At 46.2% G+C, this 21,038-nt stretch overlaps 1 protein-coding gene across 1 annotated transcript in view; it reads right to left on the bottom strand.

Moving 5' to 3' along the window:
* Window positions 1-2,747: 2,747 nt before the first annotated feature.
* Window positions 2,748-21,038, bottom strand: part of GPC4 (glypican 4) — a 67,281-nt gene continuing 48,990 nt past the window's right edge. Inside the window, exons 4-9 of the mRNA XM_010572491.1 lie at window positions 13,699-13,864; window positions 7,792-7,922; window positions 7,441-7,587; window positions 6,906-7,042; window positions 4,552-4,727; window positions 2,748-3,548 (exon numbers count right to left, since the gene is read on the bottom strand). Of these exons, the coding sequence (XP_010570793.1) occupies window positions 3,340-3,548; window positions 4,552-4,727; window positions 6,906-7,042; window positions 7,441-7,587; window positions 7,792-7,922; window positions 13,699-13,864 (966 nt within the window). The 3' untranslated portion in view covers window positions 2,748-3,339. The remainder of the gene's footprint in view (window positions 3,549-4,551; window positions 4,728-6,905; window positions 7,043-7,440; window positions 7,588-7,791; window positions 7,923-13,698; window positions 13,865-21,038) is intronic.

Below are 21,038 nucleotides of genomic sequence, written 5' to 3'. Positions count from 1 at the left end.
GACGGCAACTTCAGCACCATCAGGTCTAAGAAATGACCAACGTCCTGGGAGGTCGCACCCTCCAGAATGAATACACCAACCTGCCCATGAGGACAGTAGCCAGGTTGGCTCAGGCGGAGGGCAGGAGCAGGACCCTGCCCCGGCGGTGCGGGAGGACTCCTCTTGCTGCCCTGGTCATTTGTCCCAACTTCGGGCCACACCAGCCATCACAGCACAAAACAAGAGACTCTGATTACAAGAGTCCCGTTTTGTGCTCCCCCTTTTCCCCCGTCGTGGCTACCAGAAGGGTAAATGCGGAGGCTGGTCCGCTGGAGGAACCCAGAGCAGCCTGTACGCGCGTGTCGCCTGCGAGGCTGTCGCAGCGTGGAGCTGTACGTGTTTCAGGAGAGGCACAGAGCTGTTAAAGCAGGTCGTTTCAAGGGCTGTATTTTTTTATTCCAACTCTTTGGGAGACAGCACCTCACACGCTGCGAAGAACACCACCTTTCTGGTTCATTTTGCATTTGAAGCTCATTACCATTTCCATTCATTTTAATTATTAATTCTACGTATGGAAATTTTTCTTTAAATCATGCTTGTAATGGCAATGGTTATGTGAAGAAAAAGAAATACTTGAAGGAAGGGAGCACATGCCTTCCTCGAAGTCAGCAGCATGCCTCGTCCCTACCCGTCTGGTTTAGTTTACAATCTCATGTCAGAGAGCCGACTTCACACACAAACACAAAATAAAAGCAGGAACACAACTTTTGATCATCCTACATTGATGTTTACTCTTGTTTCCTGTAGCCCCAGGTGACAAATCTGTCTTTTATATAGCGGAGGATCGTTGTGCTATTAACAAAGTCAACTGGACACGCTTAAAACTCACAGCAGGTCTTTGCATTGGTGCCTTGTACCAAACTAAGGAATAATAATTAGTAAGCAGTTAGTTGTAAAACGATAAATACAAATTCAGAAACGTTTCTTCTGAGCAGAAATGCTCGAAAGCAGGAGAATTTACAAGCAACTTTCTTACATATGAACACTTACGCCAAGAAGGGAGATGTTGGAGAAGTCAGCCCCTCTGAACACAAGGGCTTTTGTTCCACCATTCTCTGAGCTCTGAAGAAGTTTAATATTTTTTTTTTCTTCATTTAACTTTGCCGGCCTGCCAGCTGGGTATAAGCCAGAAGGGTTATCCAGTCAGAACTTACTGCGATATATTTACAATGGTAGTGCATCTAAGGTTTGTTTATTTCGGGATTAAAATTCAAATGGCTAGAACCATTTAAATAATTAAAGGGCAATCAGAAAATGCCATGAAACCAAACAAATCAGAAAAAGTCATGGAAGCCATCAGCAATATTTAATTCAGAAATTCTCTTTGTTAGGGAACTTAGCTGAAAGAAAACAGCTGGATGTAGTTCAACCCTCTAAATTAAAAACAATCTAACAAGGTCTATAGGGATAACTCTTTCAGCTACATATTGGAGACCAGATTCACTTCTACCAAGTAAATGTAATAGCACTCAAAGCTAGAAAGGAAATTCCTCAGAACTGAGGTAGTTTCTAAGTATCAGCACATTTTCCAATTCCTCGCAAGGCAACTTAGCTATTTACAATCCATTTTTTCCCACACATAAATTTATAACTTTTTCAATTTTATGGTTCCATGATTTATTTTCTAAAGAAAAATAATCTAGCCAGAATATCCGTAACTCTACTAACATCATGTTTTAATAAATAACTGGCTACTTCTAGTAAAATTAAGCCTCCAGATTGTTTATACCAGCCAAGAATACTCCGTCTTTATAGCTTTGCAGAAATTTGGTGTGAAAATAAAGTTGAATATAACGCTGACCCTGAGCTAACAAGTAATTAATGCTTCAATATAAAAATAGAAAATTATCCTTGCAACACAAGGGTGGAATAGAGCAAACCCTCTCTCTGGATTGCTCTCCTGGCCGGATCCTGGTGTCCAGCCAGACCTAAAGGCTACCTAAAGCAAGAGGAGACGTGCAGAATAATTTTGAGTCTTTCCAAAGACTTTGTTTTCCCTAAACTCTTTTAAAAATTATTTCATCTCTTTTCTTAAAAATATACATTTCTTTTATTAAAGAGTTGCCGTTCGCCACAACACTGTTCCAACTGCAAAAGCACAGGTAGAGAGAGACGAGGGTGTCTCGGGTAATGCCGAAAAGCTACAGTCGCTGGGCATCGGCTCCCTGGAGACCAAATACACTGAAAAGGAGGCGGCTTCAGCCCTGCCAGCTCCTGCCTGCTCCTACTCCGATCTGCCTGCAACAGTGCCGCGGCGTGCTGCCCGCCCGCTCCTTCCCTTTTGCTGCCCACCGGAGAGGAAACAAAACTCTTCCAAAAACAAACCCGACACCCCCCTGCCTCCCCTCCCACAAAGTATTCCTTAAAAACAAACCAAAAACAATTTAAAAATTAATCCAGCGTTCATCTAACAAATTTGCAGACAAGACACGTGTCGGCATTTGGATCTGCGAGACGACAAGTTGCTTCCAACCGAACAAGTTTAATGCCTTATTCCCACGGGGGATGCATGTCGGGAACTGACCTACAGGAGTTACAGCTAATTGCAAGGATCCTGGGGAACAAACGACAACTCTTCTTAGCGTCTGCAGAACTGGAATTCTCTGTAGTCTCTTCCAATTTAACCAAACCTCCCGTAAAGAAAGTACAACCTGCTCCTGGCATTAACACCCTATGCAAACAGGGCGCTTGGCACACTGACCAGCTCTGCCTTCACCTTCTGTTTTACCACGTAATAAAGACAAATTACTTCCACTTCTTTCCAGATAAGGCAACTAACATAATGTGGATAAATGGGAAGTTAACTACATGAAACATGTTTTTTCCTTGTCGGGCAATTATTTTTTTCCCCATAAGATAACATGATAAATAAAACCTGCTTCTGTACAGATATTTCTCATTTCAGAAACACATACTTGTTACAGGCCAAGAGAATACCCTAGGGTTTTTTTGTTTTCGTAAGAAATATGGTAAAATAAAAAAAAAAAAAAAAAAAAAAAAAAAGTGATAAAGACACAAATGCAGAGCTAACTACAGGCTTGTATATACATTTTTGTTATCCACCTCTAACATGGACTCTTGGTGAACGGGACAGACTGGTAGTCCCCGTTCCTGTTATTCCCAGAATAGCAAGGGAAGAAAAAATAATCAGTATCTTAAAACCAGTGGCAACATAGTAAAAACTGTACACTGTTGTCCATTAACTTAAAAAGCAAAGTCCCTAGATGGTATAAAAGTGAAAGCAGGTGCCTTCTAACTTTTATTATCAAAGTCTTTTTTTCCCCGCCCTACGCTGCACAATTATCTCCATTGTCTTTGCATGGCCAAGAACAAAATGCTAAGGAGCAAGGCTGCTTGTGATAAACCGCTCCTGGTAGCAGCAGAAGTGTTCGCGTTCTTATCGCTCTTGTTGGAGTTCCCGGTGACTTCGGTGGCATTGAACTCGAACTCCGGGGAGCACTGCTGGAGCTCGCAGCCGCTGCCGCTCTCCTCCCCGCTGCTCTCCTCACCTGCGGGAGACAAACGCACGTGCTGTCCTCCGCCGCCGTCTGCAGCGCCAGGCTTCGCTTGCAGACGGCAGCGGGGGGCGGAGGGAAAAAGCAAGCCCGTGGAGGTTTGGGCATTTACGAGATGTAAGCGTTGGTTCTCTGGTTAATGCGACTTCTGCGTGCCGTTCGTCACACCCGTCTGTGCTGGGGGATGAAAGCTGGACGCGAGCCGGCAACGTGCGCTTGCAGCCCAGAAAGCCAACTGGATCCTGGGCTGCCTAAAAAGAAGCGTGGCCAGCAGGTCGAGGGAGGTGATTCCCCACCTCTACTCTGCGCTCATGAGAACCCGCCTGGAGTACTGCCTTCAGCTCTGGAGTCCTCAGCATGGGAGACATGGACCTGTCGGAGCAGGTCCAGAGGAGGGCCACAAAAACGATCAGAGGGATGGAGCACCTCTCCTGTGAGGACAGGCTGAGAGAGTTGGGGTTGTTCAGCCTGGAGAAGAGAAGGCTCCAGGCAGACCTTATTGCAGCCTTTCAATACTTAAAGGGGGCTTTTATAAAAAAAGATAGGGGTGGACACTTTTGTACGGCTAGCAGCGATAGGACAAGGCATAATGGTTTTAAACTAAAAGAGGGTAGATTCAGACTAGATATAAAGAAGAAATTTTTTACGATGAGGGTGGAGAAACACTGGAACAGGCTGCCCAGGGAGGTTGTAGATGCCCCATCCCTGGAAACATTCAACGCCAGGTTGGACAGGGCTCTGAGCAACCTGATCTAGCTGAAGATGTCCCTGCTCATTGCAGGGAGGTTGGACTAGGCGACCCATAAAGGTCCCTTCCAACCCAAACCGTTCTATGGGAACAACCCTCCTCGCACAGCCTGTCAGAGATGCCGGTTTCCACCCACTTTACTAACACGCTTACCCACAGCTGAAGCTTAACCAGCTACCTCTGTGTTAGTATGAAATCCAATTAAAAAGGGAAAAAGAAAGAGCAAAAGGCAAATAACAGCAAACATACTTATATCAATGAAGTCGACATCATTCCCACTGTACGCATTCTTCAGCTTGTTGGTCATCACCCGCAGAGCCATGATTTGCCGGCGGATCACCATGTCTGGCTTGGTAATATCAACTTCCACCTCCGGGTTATTCACTTGACTTGCTAAGCCGTTTCCAGTCACCGCAAAGTCATACCTGAAAAGAAACCGTTCCTGCTGGTACCAGAGCTGCAGCTCGGCGGAGTCCCACACCAAAGGGTGACAGCTTGGGAACTCGGCGATGCCACCCATTTCCAGCCTGGGTGATACTCTGAGCCCAGCGTGACCTTCCTACATGCTAACCCCCATGGAGCCCTTCTCTGGCTTCTTACCCCACCTCCTCTCCCTGCAATCTGAGCAGCATGTGGAATTAAACACTGTTTTCATACACCCTGTGCCACAAAGGCAGGGGAAAGACAATTTTCTCTCCAACTTGAAAAGAGAGGGAAGATCTGGGGTTTATAGTAATAATGGCTTACAACAACATAAATCAGCTCGCTGCAGGCAACAGAGCAAAACAAGCTGCTGAGGTGCCTTGATGCCCAGTTAGACGACACTTTTGGGAAAACAACCTTTGGGGCCATAGCTATCCCACAGAAACCTATAGTAACTGTTGGAGGCAAGAGTGTCATTCTGGCTTTGCATAATGCACCTTAACCATCAAGCTGGGGTATTAAATGTGTACTTCTCACCACGCAGACATGAGATGCAATTTCCCTAATAACCCCAGCAGGAGAAACATCTGTGATGTTGAAGATGAGATAACGTAACCCCATGCATTGAAGCAGAGAAGAGCCGAGCTGCTCAGCCTGAGGTGGTATGTGCGCTCAGGTCTGAACACACGTATGGCCTCTTGGTTTAAAAGAGAGACTGAGCAACAAAACCCACAAGAATACGTCTCCTGAAACAGGTATTTGGAGTATCATCTTACAGAGCAGGGATATGATACTTTTTCCCCTCCTCCAATTATCTGACTTGCAAGAAAAATCGCTGTTTAACAGAAGAAAACATTACTTTTCTTAGATATGATACCAACATCAGTATCACGAGAGAGATAAAAGCCTTTAGCACAATCTACTGATCTTGGAGACCAGGCAATGAGATATAAGCATACATCTGAGGGGCATGCTCAAACCCTGTCCTGTATCATTATTATTGTTGGTGGTTTTGTCATTATTTGTGATCAATATTATATGTTTCAAAGAAGTCAGAGAGAGACCAAAGTGTAGAAGACTACTGAACTTTTAGCTTATTGGAGGCACAGAGAAAACAGTAACAGCAAAGCAAAATATCTTGCACAACCCACACAGGATGTCCAGCCTCCCCTCTGTCTCCTTGCCCAGGGCTGCCAAGTCTCCATCTCCCCTCCTTACTGGTGCCGGCCCTTGTGGCACTGGGGAAATCTGCTGTGAAAAGTCCTGTACAAGCCGCTCATAAACAAGACCTCAGGAGGGTAGAGCCATTTCTTGTCGCAGAGACCCAAACCATTGCCCTGGCCAAGCAAGGCAGAGTTTCAGGCACACACAAAACAGTGCAAAATTTATGTGACATGGCTCAGTCCTGCGCCCCAAAAATATCAAGGGCAAAAACTGCTATTACTAGAAAAACTGCTGGACAACCCTGGACAACTATTTTTTTTTTTTAATGGAACATCTTGGATTTTGCTTATTTCCTCAGTAAGCAAAGAGAAAAAAGGAAACTTCTATTTCCAAAATAAAAGCTAAACAGTTACAGAAACCATATGACAGAAAACCTTTGGCTTATTCATGTGTTGGTAATTTCTTCCTTACAAGAAAAAAGAGAAGAAAAAGTTTTGAAACTATTTTCCCATAAAAAGCGTGCATGAAAACCACCGGTCCCCTCGTGCCACTGACCTCAGCAGCAGAGAAGAGGACCTTTCACCAACTCCGTTCCCCCTGCCCTTGCTCAACAAGGAACGCAGCAATAGCTCCTGGTAGAAACACCAACTGGGGGCACTGGGGCAACAGCGCTGTCAGACAACATAAGCATCCCTGCTCTGTGGCCGTGATACAGGATTTTGTACAAATCAGCTCCCCGAACCCATGAGCAACCAGTAAGAGGTTTAAGTCCAAGGAGAGACGCCGTATCTGGGTATCTAGGCTCGGTTCCCTCCTTTAAAACAAACCACCATGTAGAGCTTGGGCAACCCTTTAGCTTTGCATTCAAGCTCTTCCATCTACAAAAAAACAGGGGTAACGGCAGCAGCCTGGCTCGGGGGAGCCGGGGTCACTCCTGTAGGAGAAGAGGGCTGGCACGCCGGGAAAAGCCGGGGCGAGAGGGAGAGAGTTAACAGAGGGCGGCAGCATCGCCAAACCTGCTCTTGGCGCTCCCGTTCCAGCACTCGTTCTCATTGACAGTGCCTACAGACATCTTTTCATCGTTGCAAATGTTGCCAGGGAGAGATGACCAAAATTTTTTGGCTTGCTTCAGCTTTTCTTTCACATCAGTAACCTATTAAATAAAAGAAAAAAAGAAACACAGGACATAATCCAGAATACCAAACGCTCATTAAAAGTGAAGCTGGAGAGGTATTTTTTATCACAACAGACGTGTATAGACCAGATCTTCAGGCTGAGTGTTTTGATGGTTGATTTACTTTTTTAATACAAAATTAAACACTGCTCCTCAAACACATATTACTCATAAGCCAAGCCTTTAAAACAGGCACTTTTCTGACATAGAAGCATTGAGGTAATTCATGTCTAGAGCCATAGGCAGATTACACCCCTCAGAGAGTTTAAGACAGCCAAGGAATATTAAGAAACCCTATAAATTACAAATGGAAAATTATACTCTGCGGTACACAGGTGCGAAGCGCCTGCGCGGCACCGGCAGGACCAGGCACTCACCAGTCGGTCCAAGCTCGTGCCGGCAGCTGTAGTCGGCCGCTCCTCCGGGTTGTAGGGTCTGAAACGAGTGCTGAAACCGCTTTCGGAGACGGAGCGAGCGGTCCGGCCCTGGGCAAGTGTTTTTGGCTGGCCGCATCCCTGGAAAACCTACGCAAGAGAAGGAAAGGGTTTTATGACATGAGAGGTCACAAGAGCCTCCCTTCTCCAGGCTCCAACCCAGCCCCTGCCCACAGTAATACATCAGCTTTATATATACTTGAAAGGGCATCAAAGGAAAAAACATACTGATGAGAACAGGGAAATAAAACACATTAGATAATTAAAGCCCAAGTGTCCGCCTGGCCCACTGACCTTCTGAGACACCTGCATGCTGTTCTCCTGCATGTTCATGATCGCATCTGAAATTTTCACATCAATGGGGTCCATGACTGACTCGATGTTGAAGGGACCCTCCAGCCTCTCTGCTACCAGCAGCATCGAATCTAACACAAAGAGAGAAACGAAGGCTTTTAATGGAGGAGCTTCAAGAATAACAGATAACAAGGGTAACAGATTGAGCACGCAGACATTAACCACTGCAACGTCGCATCTGACCAGCCCACATCTCCAGGAAACATTTTGCTCCGTTCCCAGAGTCTACAACTTCACCAGGCACTTATAGGCTGCCAGCACCAAACCACAGGCTCATATACATCAAAAGCCACATTAAACGAGGGAGAGCCATCGCAGCCTGCCAACCAGCAGCCTGTAATCACCTCCTCCCATTAGAACAAGCATTACTAACACCCTCCTCTCCATGCTCATTTATTAAAGGCTGCCTTGTGTCATTTGTTTTTCAAGACTGCTTTCAAAGCCACTGGCTTCCTCGTGCTGGTCCTGAATGTAAGACATCGATGCAAAAGGACCCAAAATGATCATTGCTACCATCTCTCCCTTACGGAAAGCTACGGGCTTGCCGTGCCTGGAGAAGCCAAGGGACTGCACCTTCTGGCATTACATGGATAATTTGGACGAGGGAGACTGCATGAGACCAGAGCAAACGCTGTGCACTAATGATATCTTTGGCACGTCTCTACACAAGGGGAGATGGAAAAGTCCCTCAGCCAACACCAGGTCATTCCTCCTGTGCCAACATGCAAGTCCTCATCAACTACATCATTAAACATAGCAGCTACTGAACATCCACTACTTCCTCTGAGAAATTATTATTGGCATTAAGGCTTTCACCCTGCATCGCATTTAAGCCCTCTCTCTGGTTCTTCCCTAGAAGGTGCCTCCAGGTACACGTCTGGTGCTAAGCACTCGTCTCTTCTCGCCCATCGCAACCTTTATTTAATGTTAAGTTTTCACTGCAGTGCCTCAATCCCAAAGCACCCCGGTTGCTGGTCTCCCCTCCTGCGTCACTTCATGATGCTCTGCCACGAACTCATCATTTCCAGTTGCATTTAATGCTTCAGTTTTTCCTAGCCTCATGACATGGGAGGCCAGGGCATAGCGGCCCCTCCAGCCCCAAGGAAACCCTCTCCCCAGGAGCTCCTCCCTGCTCCCAAGGATACGCCTGTTCCTTTCCATTAAGGAGAAATGGGCGTTTCACAGTCAGTCTATTAATTTCTCTTGAAAAGTGTTTCTCCTGACATTCATCCTCCTTTCCTAAGCACAGAAGGTACCTTCAACAAGCCGAAAAATTCTGTGGGCTCTGGCTACCTGTTAAAGCCCTATAAAGATATTCCACATACTGAACAGTTTAGTAATAGCTCTGCCTTAGCACCCAAGTCATGTTAAACTACACTAAAAAAAACCCCACAAACTGATGACAAATATACAATTAAGCTACTTGTGTATTTAAATTAATAATAATAAGTCCAACAGCAAACCCCCTCTGTGAACTGCAGATGCCTTCCTAGCCTGCAAATCCACTTTTTAAAGACAACTCAATATTCCTAAGATTTGCTGGGTGTTAGTTAAAGTTCTATCAGTTGATCAACCCATCCCAAAAACCACATCAGCCAGGACTGATGCAGCTCCGCCAAGGTGCCGGTGTTTAAGGAGTGAACCCCGGGAGGAGCTGGAGCCCCCAGGAAAACCCCTCGCCCCGCAGGCACACACCACCAGCACCAACGACAGAGCTGTTGCAGGGCATGGCTGGAATTTAGCCGTCAGGGACTACAAACAGGTCTGAACTAAATACATTTGGGGGGGAAAAAAAAAAAAAAAAAGGTAATAACAAATGAAACAAAGAGTCTTAGACTGTATTGTGGTGGGCTCCAATAAAGTGATGCTTCAAATCTCTGAGTAATGACTGCTAGCATGAATATACCATTGTGCCAGAGGGGAGAAAAATGCTTTTGATGTGCTACCAAATGGAGACTTTTGTAAACAAGTGGAGCACAACTTAAATGTGTTCATCATTGTCAAAGCTTTTGGGGTTTTTCACGCGCATAAAGAACATCCCGGCGCAGTTTGCAGGAAGCCGCTTATTTCAAATAAAAATATTATGAATAGACAGATAATAAAACACACAAAATGCATAGGGTTGTTTTTTTTTTTTTTTTAAAGAAAAAGAAAAATCATTCCATTTTGTAACTACTTAATTCTCTGAGTGGCCAGGAAAGGCCGCAGATCAATAAAGTGTTTGTGAAAGACTGAAAGGAAACATAAACCCCAATTCTTCTGGCTGTTTGGCGTCTTTGTAAACTTTGAGCCGGGCAGGCCATCCACAAGACCATGGGAATGTAGAGCGAATTGGGTCCTTTGTTAGCGGGGGTGCCATGGCGTTACATGTATCACAGCCCAGGAATGCAGCCTCCGCTTTGACTGCCGATAGAGAAAATGCATTCGGCCTCCAGCAGAGCTGCCAAAGCTGGCGAGAAAAGATAAGGAAAGTAATAATTGCCCTTGGAGAATATATTCAACTGGAGCGCTTCAGGAGCTGGGATTGATACTAGCAAGGAGCGCTAAATGAAATAAACTTTCATTGAAAAGGGGGGGGGAGGGGGGACACCCTCCACCTCATCCACAGTTTTGATTTTGGGGGCATCCTGCAAACCTTTACCTCCCACCAGGAGCTGGCTGGTGTCCCCACCAGCAGTCGTGGCGAGGAGCGCTTCCCTCCGGCAGCCACGTCTGACATTAATAAAGTTGGCTGGGGTTCAAGATAACGCTAGCACCACTGCACGTCGGGGGGGGGCACGCCGCATTAACGCCAGAAATGAAGCTTTGGTGCAACTCATCTCCCAAAAAGATTTTCCATTATTGGGAGAGAGGAGTTGATTATAAATACCAATTCTTTCGCCCCAGCTGTGGTGCAAAATAATTGGTATTTATAAGCTACGGTGAGGTGGCTTGGATCTGCTTCACAAAAAAAAAAGTCTGGCAGAGTGAAAAATGTACCCTGGACATTTATTACAAACACACAGCATGACAAAGACTGTCTCTCCTCCCTGTGATGTGGAGATAGAAGTGGATTTGGAGGGAGGGGGGGGAACCAACCAACCCACACCATATAGCACCATCCCTTAAAGACCCTTTTCCTCCTGCATACATTTGTCCTTGCTACTGGCATTGAGACAATCCTTGGCGACAAAGCACCTCGCTCTCATGAAGGAAAGCAATTCTTTCGCATTGTGCCACCAATAATCAGAAACCCACATCTTCAGCCTCACTGTCTGACTTGAAGAACAAAAGGCAGTTTTCAGTCTTAACCCCAAGATCTGATTTAAAAGGGGAGGGAAGGAGGGGGAAGACCTTGACCATTCATTAACAACCTTTTTTTTTTTTTTTAAGGGGAAAAAAATTCTTTGCACACAAAGTAGTCCTCCAGATATGTATATGGAGCCTGAATTTGACATCTTTGAGCAGAGTAAACCTTTGGCGGGGGGGGGCGAGGATCATGAAAAGGCACTGGAGATTAACACTGTTCATTCAGGAAAGCTCCAGCTCCCCCAATAGCTTGTTTGAAACAAAGTATACCCCTGTCTAATTGGTGTACAATTGCATCAGGAATAGAGAGTGAAATAATTTAAAGATAGTTAAATGGGAGAAAAGAGTACAATTCGGTCATTATTTCATATGCTGCAACTTTAAATGGTACTTTGCAGAAGTAAAGTCTAAAGTCTTCTCGTCTCAAAAAAACCTACAAACTTTACCTCCCAGTTTGGAAAAGCTTTAAATAAGTGACTTTCATATAGACCCACTAACACATGCGCATGCATATTTTATACGCATATGGACCCAAATTCATATATACTTGCAGCATTTGTTGGAAGTTCTCCCATTTAACTATCTTTAAATTATTTTGCTAGGTTCAAAATCTGTTTTTGACAAGTAATAAATCGCTGCCATAACCAAGTACCTAAATGCGCGATGCAAAATAGCATCGAGCCCACGCAGGTGGGTTGGGTTTTTTTGTTGTGGGGTGGTTTGGGGGGGAATTTGGCTTTTTTTTTCTTATTTATTTATTTATTTAAACCTTTAAACACACGGGACATTTGTGACATATGCCCTGCCCCAAATATCAGATCTATTTCATTTAATTTGCCTCAAGTGGCAAATTGACATACAACCCAAAATCTGGAACATAACCAGCACCTGTTCAGTTATTAAACTGTCTAAAGAAAGCACAGCTTAAGTTTTCAGTATCCGTACTCCACTGCAACAATCAACCCAGAGTGCAAGAACCAAGCAAATACTGCCAATAAATGTAATGAAGCTTAATATCATACTTAAGTAATGAGTGGGCAAGAAGCCCCTTGGGGATGAAGCACTGCAAGAAGAAAGTTTTGCTTCCAACCTGGAATTGCATTTATTTATTTTGTCTTGTTTAATAATCTTAATTATTGTATGCAGTCCCTGATCAGTCTCGTGTGACGGGGCTCACTGGCTTCCCCTGAGGTTCGTCTTTAGCTGCATACCACCTACAGCAATTAGCTGCTTGTGCTTTTGTCTGTTTTCTGGCATTATGCCCTTCCCTTTCATGGGATTCCTCTTTTCTACTTGGACTAGATGTTTGCAAGTCTCCTGGCTTTGAGCTATTTCAGCAACAATTGTAGCTGAAATACTTAATATTCTCATGAGAAAGGCGGCTGGGAGGAATGGGGGGGTGGGGGGTGGTGTCAGCCTCCCAGAGAATGACTTGGAAACCCAATTTAGTATCACATTTAACTCCCTATATGGAATACACGGGCAAAAAAAACGCCTTCTGAAAATAATACGCTGCACACATCCAGTTGGCACAGGCAGCAAGTGAAAAGCCAGTGCACAAAACACAGGAAAACAAGTTCTAAGATTTAAATCTAGCCTGAAATGCCAATTATCAGCAATTTCCCCTTTTTTCTCTCACACTTTAATGAAAGGGAAATCTTTTCTATCTAACAGTCTTTTTTTTCCACGACTGGGATGGCAAGAGTACCGCAGCCTTGTCAGTAGCGGCAGATACTTTACATGTGCACTTCATCACACATTAACTGGAGTGAAGCGACTGCTCCCAAAGGATGCTCGTTCACAGATAAATCAAGCCTCCTGGAAAAGGAGCACAAATGAAAACATTTAACATTATCTATTGCCTGTGCCCCCAAAACGTGATGAATCGCCAGTTCTGCTGAGCCTTAACCCAAGGTAGAATTTAACATTTCAGTCTAAGTTTCATGTATGGAATAATACTGTTTTATAAGCATGGAAGAGAAATAATAAACAGGAGGAAGAGGATGGCAAAGGCACTCGCACAGTGTCGTGTAAGGCCTATCAACATTTCAAAAGGATGGCGGCCAAGCGCCAAATGAGCTGTTTAAAAACAGATTCAGACACATGTCCCATTCAATTTTTTAATGTAAAGCCTACAGCTTTTCCCAAAGCTCACTGTGGCTGGCAGGGAGACTCCCAGGCTGCTGAGCAAGAGAACTAGCTTCAGGAAGGACAGCTGTATGATGACAACAATCTATAAGGAGTAGTATGGAAAAAACAGCTTGCACACGTGCTTGGTCCAGCAAGAAGAGACACTACAAGGCTACAAGCACATGGCAGCTCCATCCTCCTAAAGCTTGCTGCAACAGAGGTCACTGGCACAACAGAAGTCTCATTTATTTAGAAATTAATGTGAACAGCAAAAAGTGTGCTGTATACAGAGGTATGGAAGGAAAAGATACCGACACAGACACCTAAAAAACCTGCTATAGCTCAGCATAGCTGCTCACAAAAGCCATTCAGGTGAGGGACACAGTATTAGTATATACTCACACGCTGTTTTAACCCATATTGCCTTACCCATAAAGATATTCCACTCGGCATCCAAGTCCCCTTGGTTGGCCAAGCAGCCTCTCATGACGTTAAAGCAGTAGTTGTAACAGGGCTTCACTGATACCAGACCTCGGCAGTATGGGCAGTACATCATTTTCAGCAGCGCTCGCGTACCCTGAGGCGTGGGGTTCACCTTTAAAAGAGAGAAAGGGGAAAGGAGAAGAAAATTAGCCCTCGGTCACTAAAAAAACCCCACACGTTTACCCCAGGGTGGGTGGGAACAGAGGAGATGCAATGGGGTCAGCCACCGTTGTCCGGTCAGAGCTCCCCGCTTACGTGGTCCAGGGATCTAGGGAGCAGATGAAGGGGTCTGGCTCACCTCCTTGGGTGTACCTGCCACTCCAGGGGGCATGGACGGTCCCCTTCTCCACAAAACATTAGCTGCACTGCCATACACCTTGTGGAACCCCTCCCCGGGCTGTGAGGGTAGGCACCCCGAGGGGACACGCGGCACTCGAACTCAGGGAAGGCAACCAAGCCAAAAGGCTCAATGCAAGGTTGCACTACCCAAGCCCCGCTGCAAACACACACTGAAGAAGACGATGCCAGGATTTCTCGGGGAAAAAGCAGCTGAGAGGGGATGCCTGCCGCTACCACACCAAATCCGCCAGGAGCGTGCCCTCCTCCTCCACAGCACGGCTCTTCCCGGACAATCGCCCAGCAGGGCTCTCAGGCAGAGAGACCGGCTCCTTTATCTTACATTCAACTCCTGCAACACAGCATTTACATGACAGATACCCGGGTTCATTTATACTCAGCGCTCATCACGCTAAATAACGCCGTTCCCCCCACCCGAAGGAGGTGGCGGCTACAGCCTCGCAGCCGAGGACAAGCCGCGAGGACCCTCGAACCCAACGTGCAAGTGCTGGGCGTGCAAGCGGAGCTATCTACAGCAGGCACGTCACCCCCTGAGCCCTCAACAGGCCTGTTTTCCAAAGTGACTCATGGTCATTCATGTTTGATTCACTCTCTGGCCCAGCTTCAAAACATTCATTGAAACCATTTCCACCCAGCCGGTCTGGGGAGCGTGAGCTCCAGCACCATGTACTAGTGCCGACCAGGCAGTGGGTCCGTCTAAAGCACTGAACAGAGAAGCTCCCTCAAGAGCAAGTTTAAGTGTTAATTAGCCACACATGAAAATGGAAAATTTAAGATGCGATCAGAGATACACTGACAAAATAGAAGCGGTCTCTGGTGTTTTAAGCAATACGCTTGAGACTTCTTGTAAGGCGTTGATGGAGAGCGCTCTAAATAAGTTATGATCCAAGACCGTGCTGAAGGAGGAGACACACGCACAGCCCTGAGGAAGAGAAGTCATTTAGTACAAAGGACTGGAGCTGTGGATGGCCTCCACGTCTCATCTGCTGGAGGTCTGGAAACCGACTTCATGGCAGAGAAGATGACAGGACTGAACGGAGATGGACGTACACAAGGAAGACCTGGTACCACACGTATGCTGAGGACCTTACTATTGCGAAGCCCATCTCAGCACGAGGGCTGTGGAGAAACTGAACATCACCTTCTGGTGCAAAAACTAGTTGGCAGCACATGAAACTAGGAGGCAACAGATTTCAGTAAAAACACACCAGAAATAAAAAATCCCACTACATAATGAAGCTGGCTTTGCTAATAACATCAGCAGATTTTTACACCCTCTTTTCTTACGAAAAGATATGACAGATAAAATCCGTTGTGTTTCTACAACTCCAGAAAGACCACGGTTTCCGTTCAGTAGGCAAGGAAACCTGTTAGAAAGACAGGACAATTTTCTGCAGTCGATGGAGCTCAGTGCTGGATTCTGGCTGGCCAGCAACGTTCCTTCAGACATCACTTCAGCCCTCTTTTGTCGTCTTTGCCCCTCTTTTGTCCGTGAAGAGCCTGTTTGGCTGAGCAAAAGGAGACTCAATGTAGACAGCTGTTTGTGGTGGTGAGGGAATCCGATTCAGACGCTTCAGAGCATATATACATACATATATATATATATATATTTGGAAGGCACAGCAGGAGCAGCAGCCCCAGCAGAAAGCTCCCTATTGGGGCAGCATGGCTTTAAAGCAGAGCTAGTTCAAACACTGGGAAGAGCTCAAGCAACAGAAACCAGCTAAATCAGATGATTTATAGTTGGAAAACGGAAAACAGACAAATGTAAAGGTATCATCTGCCATCCAGATGGTGTAGTCCTTGTGTAACAAAAAAGTTGCGGGGCGGGAAGAAGGAACTAAATAACATCTCGCACCCAGAGACGGAGCTCTGAAGGATGCCCCAGTTTAGTAGTTTAGTCATTTCTCTGATAAAAATCCCTTCCTTTGCCACTCAGTGGTAGGTGCCAGGAACTCCACGTCTAGTCCTGAGGCTTATCAGCAGGTCCTGGCTGTCCTAGCACTGCTGGCCCTCAGTGAAGTGCTCTGCATCCTCCTTGGGAAGAAAACTAGGAAAATGTTGATAGCACCAGCCAGGTGCTAGAGCTGAAGCGGGATGAGGAGGAGGAGACTTCCCCAACCCTATCATGGAAAACTGCAGGTTTATGAAAGGGATTCCATGACCGTGTTGCAAAAAAATCACCCGCACAGCACTGACCCAGGAGGCACCTTCCCATCTTAGGTTCCCGGCTCACCCCAGGAGCACCAAGCGGCTGCAATCCCGCAGCATCCCCCTGCTTTGATATTTCATAGGGGTTGATCTTTATGAATCCCAGCAGATGCAGGGGAAACTGAAGCCACTTTCCCGCGTTCCACAGCAGACGACATGGGATGGTCACTTAGATTAGGTCCTTTGAACAAAGACGCAGGATGATTTTAAAAGCAAACAGCGTTTTGCTTCCTTCTCCACATAGGTTTGCAGCTTTCGGAGCCCTACACAGAGCTGAGCAGAGGGTGATGGCAAAAGGGGCGATGAAAAGACAAACCCCAAGCCCTAACTACTGATGCACGTAACCCACAGGGAAGCTGTTAGCTTGCAATACAGTTGCAGGTGAAGAGGAAGACAAAGGGGAAATTCATCAGTCCCAAGCCGCCATTTTATGGTGTCAGAAAGCAACAGGAGGGCACAAGCAGAGATCGCCTCTAAGAGAGTTTCATGGGAGATTATGAGCAATTACACCTTGTTACAACAGTGATAAATGCTTAACTGCTGTGTATCGCTGCAACGAGAGCCTTAACCCCTGGCAAGGGGCCCGTACCCAGTCCAGACCAGCTCTGGATCTGTCAGTGGGATGTGCCATATGTTGCACTGGCAATTCTTCACAAGCTTTTAATGTTCGCTCTGCCATGCCAGGTGCAAGCTCTTAAAACACCATTGTATGTAACAGTAAACCCAGATATGCTTTGTTCTGGGATTGTGTTTATCTTGGAAAGCAACTCAAGTTCATTCAAACTCTACTCTAGAATGACCCTCAAAACCAAATAATCTCCTTTCTAATAAAGCAGAGTCCCAAAGAAAGCTTTATTTGCTGAAGAGGATTTACTCCGGTAGATGTGAGCCCAGGTAGTAGTAAGCTGTAGTGCACATATGCTGTAAAAGCTTCTAATAGAAGTAAATGCACTCCAACCCCTCCCTTTTATCTTGTGAAATTTATTTCCTTTCTGTGGCATTCCATGCCACTGCAGCAATCCATCACCCTGTGGTTTCATCATGTAAATTACAATTTGTCCATATCTATATGCTTTGTCAAACGTGAAGATTAAATGCTGCTAACAGATGTGTTTTGGCACCAAACTTCACATTCGTATCAAACTTGCTCCTTAAAAATACAGATTTGCACACAAGCCACAAAAATTAAGTGAAAACCAAACAATTCCGGGCTTAATTCAAACGTTTCGTATCATATTTGAGGTACCCCCCCAACTTACATTGACCAATGAAGGTACAATCATGTTCTTGTAAAAATTACATGCTCTTAGTATAATGAAATCTGGGGTTTGTTGGTACCTTGTCACACGCATCCCATTTCAGAGTCTCACATAAGGGAAACGGTTTGCCTTATGTCCTCAGCCTTTTCCAACTCCTTGGCAATTGCATCTGGATGCACGCATCTAGTAGGAACTTCACCATTAAAGTCTACACCTATCAAGTGAAATGCCTTGTTAACAGCCTACCACAAAGCCGCTAACACTCAGGATAAACCAATCTGTGCAAGCAGATAAAGTTCAGAGAAGCAACCGGTTTCTTTTCCTCGTTCCCTTCCAAGGCAAGGAATAGCTGAGGAAGGATGACAGAGCTCCAACCATGGATGGTCCTGCGGGGAGCTCCCACCAGCTGCCAGACAGCCAGAGCCACATTTTATTCCCTCACTCTACCCTTAAGTTAACATTAAGAATGTTAATAACACCACTTAAAACCCTGTCAGCTTTAATAACTATTTATAATAACACTGATAACTCAGGCTTTCTTATTTTCCAAGCTTGCACAAAACAGCGTTGCCATGCCAGCAGCACAGCCAAGAGAAAACATAAAAATCCAACAATTTGAAAATAAATGCAGTGAAATTACTTCTGATTTATACTGTGTTTTCTTTGGGGAAAAAAAAAAAAACAACCAAAAAAACCCCAACCAAAAAACCAAAACACAAACCTGAATCAGGGCAATACTGGATAAGGAGGACTGAAGGAGTAACTTCCCATTGACATGGAAAGGTGATTTCATGACTTCAAAAACTAACTCCAAAGCTGACTGAAGGACTGTGGGATGCTCCAGGTGAGCAGCCAATTTAGACAACTGTCATAGATTTTTGGGACCAACACAACCTTACTTGCATCATTTTTTCCTTCCCTCAGTGTTGTGCAAGACCATCATCTGGGCACATGCCAGTCCAGACATTCAGCTCACTGTGAAGCAGAAGATCACTCGGGTGGCTCTTGGTTTGCTTCCCCACCCCAAATATTCCGAAGAAACTGTTTTGGAATTAACTACGCCATTTAGCCAATTTTGCTGGCCCGGTGTTAGCACATGAATAATTTAGAAGGCATTTGGTTCAACCACAGATTTGGGCCTGTGAGATCTTGCACAAGGGAGCACATTTAGGAGCGATATTTAGGAACGGCACGGCTCTGTGCCTTGCCAGTATTCACCACCCCTGGCGACGTCTGCTGCAGCTTTACCTCGTGCTTTATCGTGTGCCTGTCTTCCCCACCGGCACCCCCAGCCCACACGGGGCAGACGGGACCTCAGGTTGCCAAGTGGACACCTCTTCTACCAAATGCTTACAGAGCAATGCCAGGGTCAGCATCTCCTGCTCTTGTGTCCTCAGGACCAGTGCACTTTTCAAACAAAGCTTGTTCTCCAAAGCACCTGCCTCTCCCTGACCCAGAGACACAGCAGATAATTAGGAACGTTCTGTTTGCTTTAATGAGCAAAACAGTGAGAACATTTATCTTGGCAGCTACACCCAAAAACTTCCTTTAGTTACCCCTCACATTGTTTTCAAAATTAGCAGCAGAACCACAGTGTAGGAGGAGGCAAAGAAAGAAAGAAAAAAAAAAAACCCCAGTGGACTGAAACGCTCCTGCACGGTGCCATCGGCTCCAAACCCACAGCCACATCCACGCGCGCTCTCAGCCCGTTAAATCTGCGATGATTGCTGCTCGAGCATGCTTTGAAGGCTATGCCTAGTGCAGACCCTCAGACGGCTGGAGCTGAGGCAGATGCAGCCACATTCTTGGCAGGTCTTCTCAGGGTCATCTTTGATGTGGAGAAGTGCTTGGTATTGTTTTCTACATTGATGTTTGCCCTTGGCGCGTGGAGGGCAACGTCCTCGTGCACAGCGGCCCCTCGGTCTAGCCCCAAGGCTTGCAACTTGCTGTCTGGACAGCACTGCTTCTTGAGAGGTCCCTCTGCAACACGAAAAGGGCTCCTTGGCTCTTCTGGCTGGTTGTGGGTTGCCCATGAAGAGCAGCACCTGCCCCCCGTCTCCTCTCAATGCGTGCAAGCAACACGTTTCATTTCTGTCACTTCCCCGGGAGGGTTTGCTCTTGCCCGAAGGCTGCCCAGCTTCGCTGGATATAGGAACATGAACTTCTTTCTGAAGAAGGATTCAGGTCCCCTTCCCCTTAAGTCAAACCAAGGGCAAAGACCGCACAAAGGGAGATTGGACCTTTGTTCTCTGACTAAACTTTTAGATCCTCAAATGGTAATTACGAGGGACGCAACATTTACTGAAATAGGAGCTCGGTGCCCTAGTATTTTTGATGATACAGGCCTTAATTCTTATTCATTTGGTGTTTTATTATTTTAATCACTGATTCTCCTAAGCTAACGTCTGGTCCACATTCAGCGTCCATGCTGGAAAGGGCAGGAGCCACTCAAGAGATGCAGCTGGAGATAAGGGAGCTCACCCAGGCCGGCAGTAGGTTGGTTTATGCAGGTTCAACACGTCACCTTGTGCTCAAAGGATGCCTCATTAGAGATGAGGCACCTCAGAGCAAAGGGGCTTAAAAAGCCACCAGGCTCTTGCTCCAGCTTTGGAGCAGCTGGGGGAAAGCAATCACCCGCCCCCTCTGCAGTTCTCTTCCATAAAGAGTTTGAAGAAAATTCCCTCCTTGGCTGCTATCATCAAACTTCATTAGGGAAGAAATGCTGATACCAAGGAAGCTGAGCCTCCTCTACCCACCGCGAACATGTCCAGCAGATTTCACTCAGCTTTTCATGTCTCTTGAGGATGGCAGGTGATGAGGTAGGTGTATTAGGAACACATACAAAGCTGTGCATTGTTTCATGCGGCTCGTATCTGTGCTTCCAACTTAAACACCATTTCTTGCATACAACTGAAGCTGCTGCCTGTGCTGGACAAAAAGCAGACAGGGTTCCCAAGGACAGGCTGGAAGCCCCTTTCCAGCAGCAGCCTGGCTGCTTTGGTGGCAACCGCACCTCAATGTGGCTTTCAGCACGCAAATGCTTGTCGGGAAGGTGACCTGGGAGCCTCCAGAGCTCTCGGCAGTTCCCCAAGCAATCGAACACAAGGGCAAGAGGAAGAAGTGGTAAAAGAACCCCAACACAACAGTTCATCAGCATAAATCTCCTTGGGGGCTGCAGAAAACTCTCACCACCACTGCAGCTGCAGGAGGTCCCATCCGCACGTCCCCATCTGCAGCTCTGTGGAGAGACAGTGACACCAACGCAGGGACTCGATGTCGCATGGCTGCATGCTTTGTCCTTCACGCCGCTCCAGCGCTGACCTCCAGCCAGACCTCCCCTCCCAGCCCCTGGGTCAAGCAGGCTCCTCCCGACCCTACAAAACACTATCAGGGGGCTCAGTCCTTGACCTCACCTTCTCCCCCCACAACGGGGACCTCCATCCCGTACCTGTCGCTGAC

Source organism: Haliaeetus leucocephalus, unplaced genomic scaffold (assembly GCF_000737465.1).
Source record: "Haliaeetus leucocephalus isolate CR32 unplaced genomic scaffold, Haliaeetus_leucocephalus-4.0 Scaffold340, whole genome shotgun sequence".
Classification (NCBI taxonomy): Eukaryota; Metazoa; Chordata; class Aves; order Accipitriformes; family Accipitridae; genus Haliaeetus; species Haliaeetus leucocephalus.
Note: the sequence above shows the minus strand (reverse complement) of the source record. Positions and strands in the feature narration are given on the sequence as shown.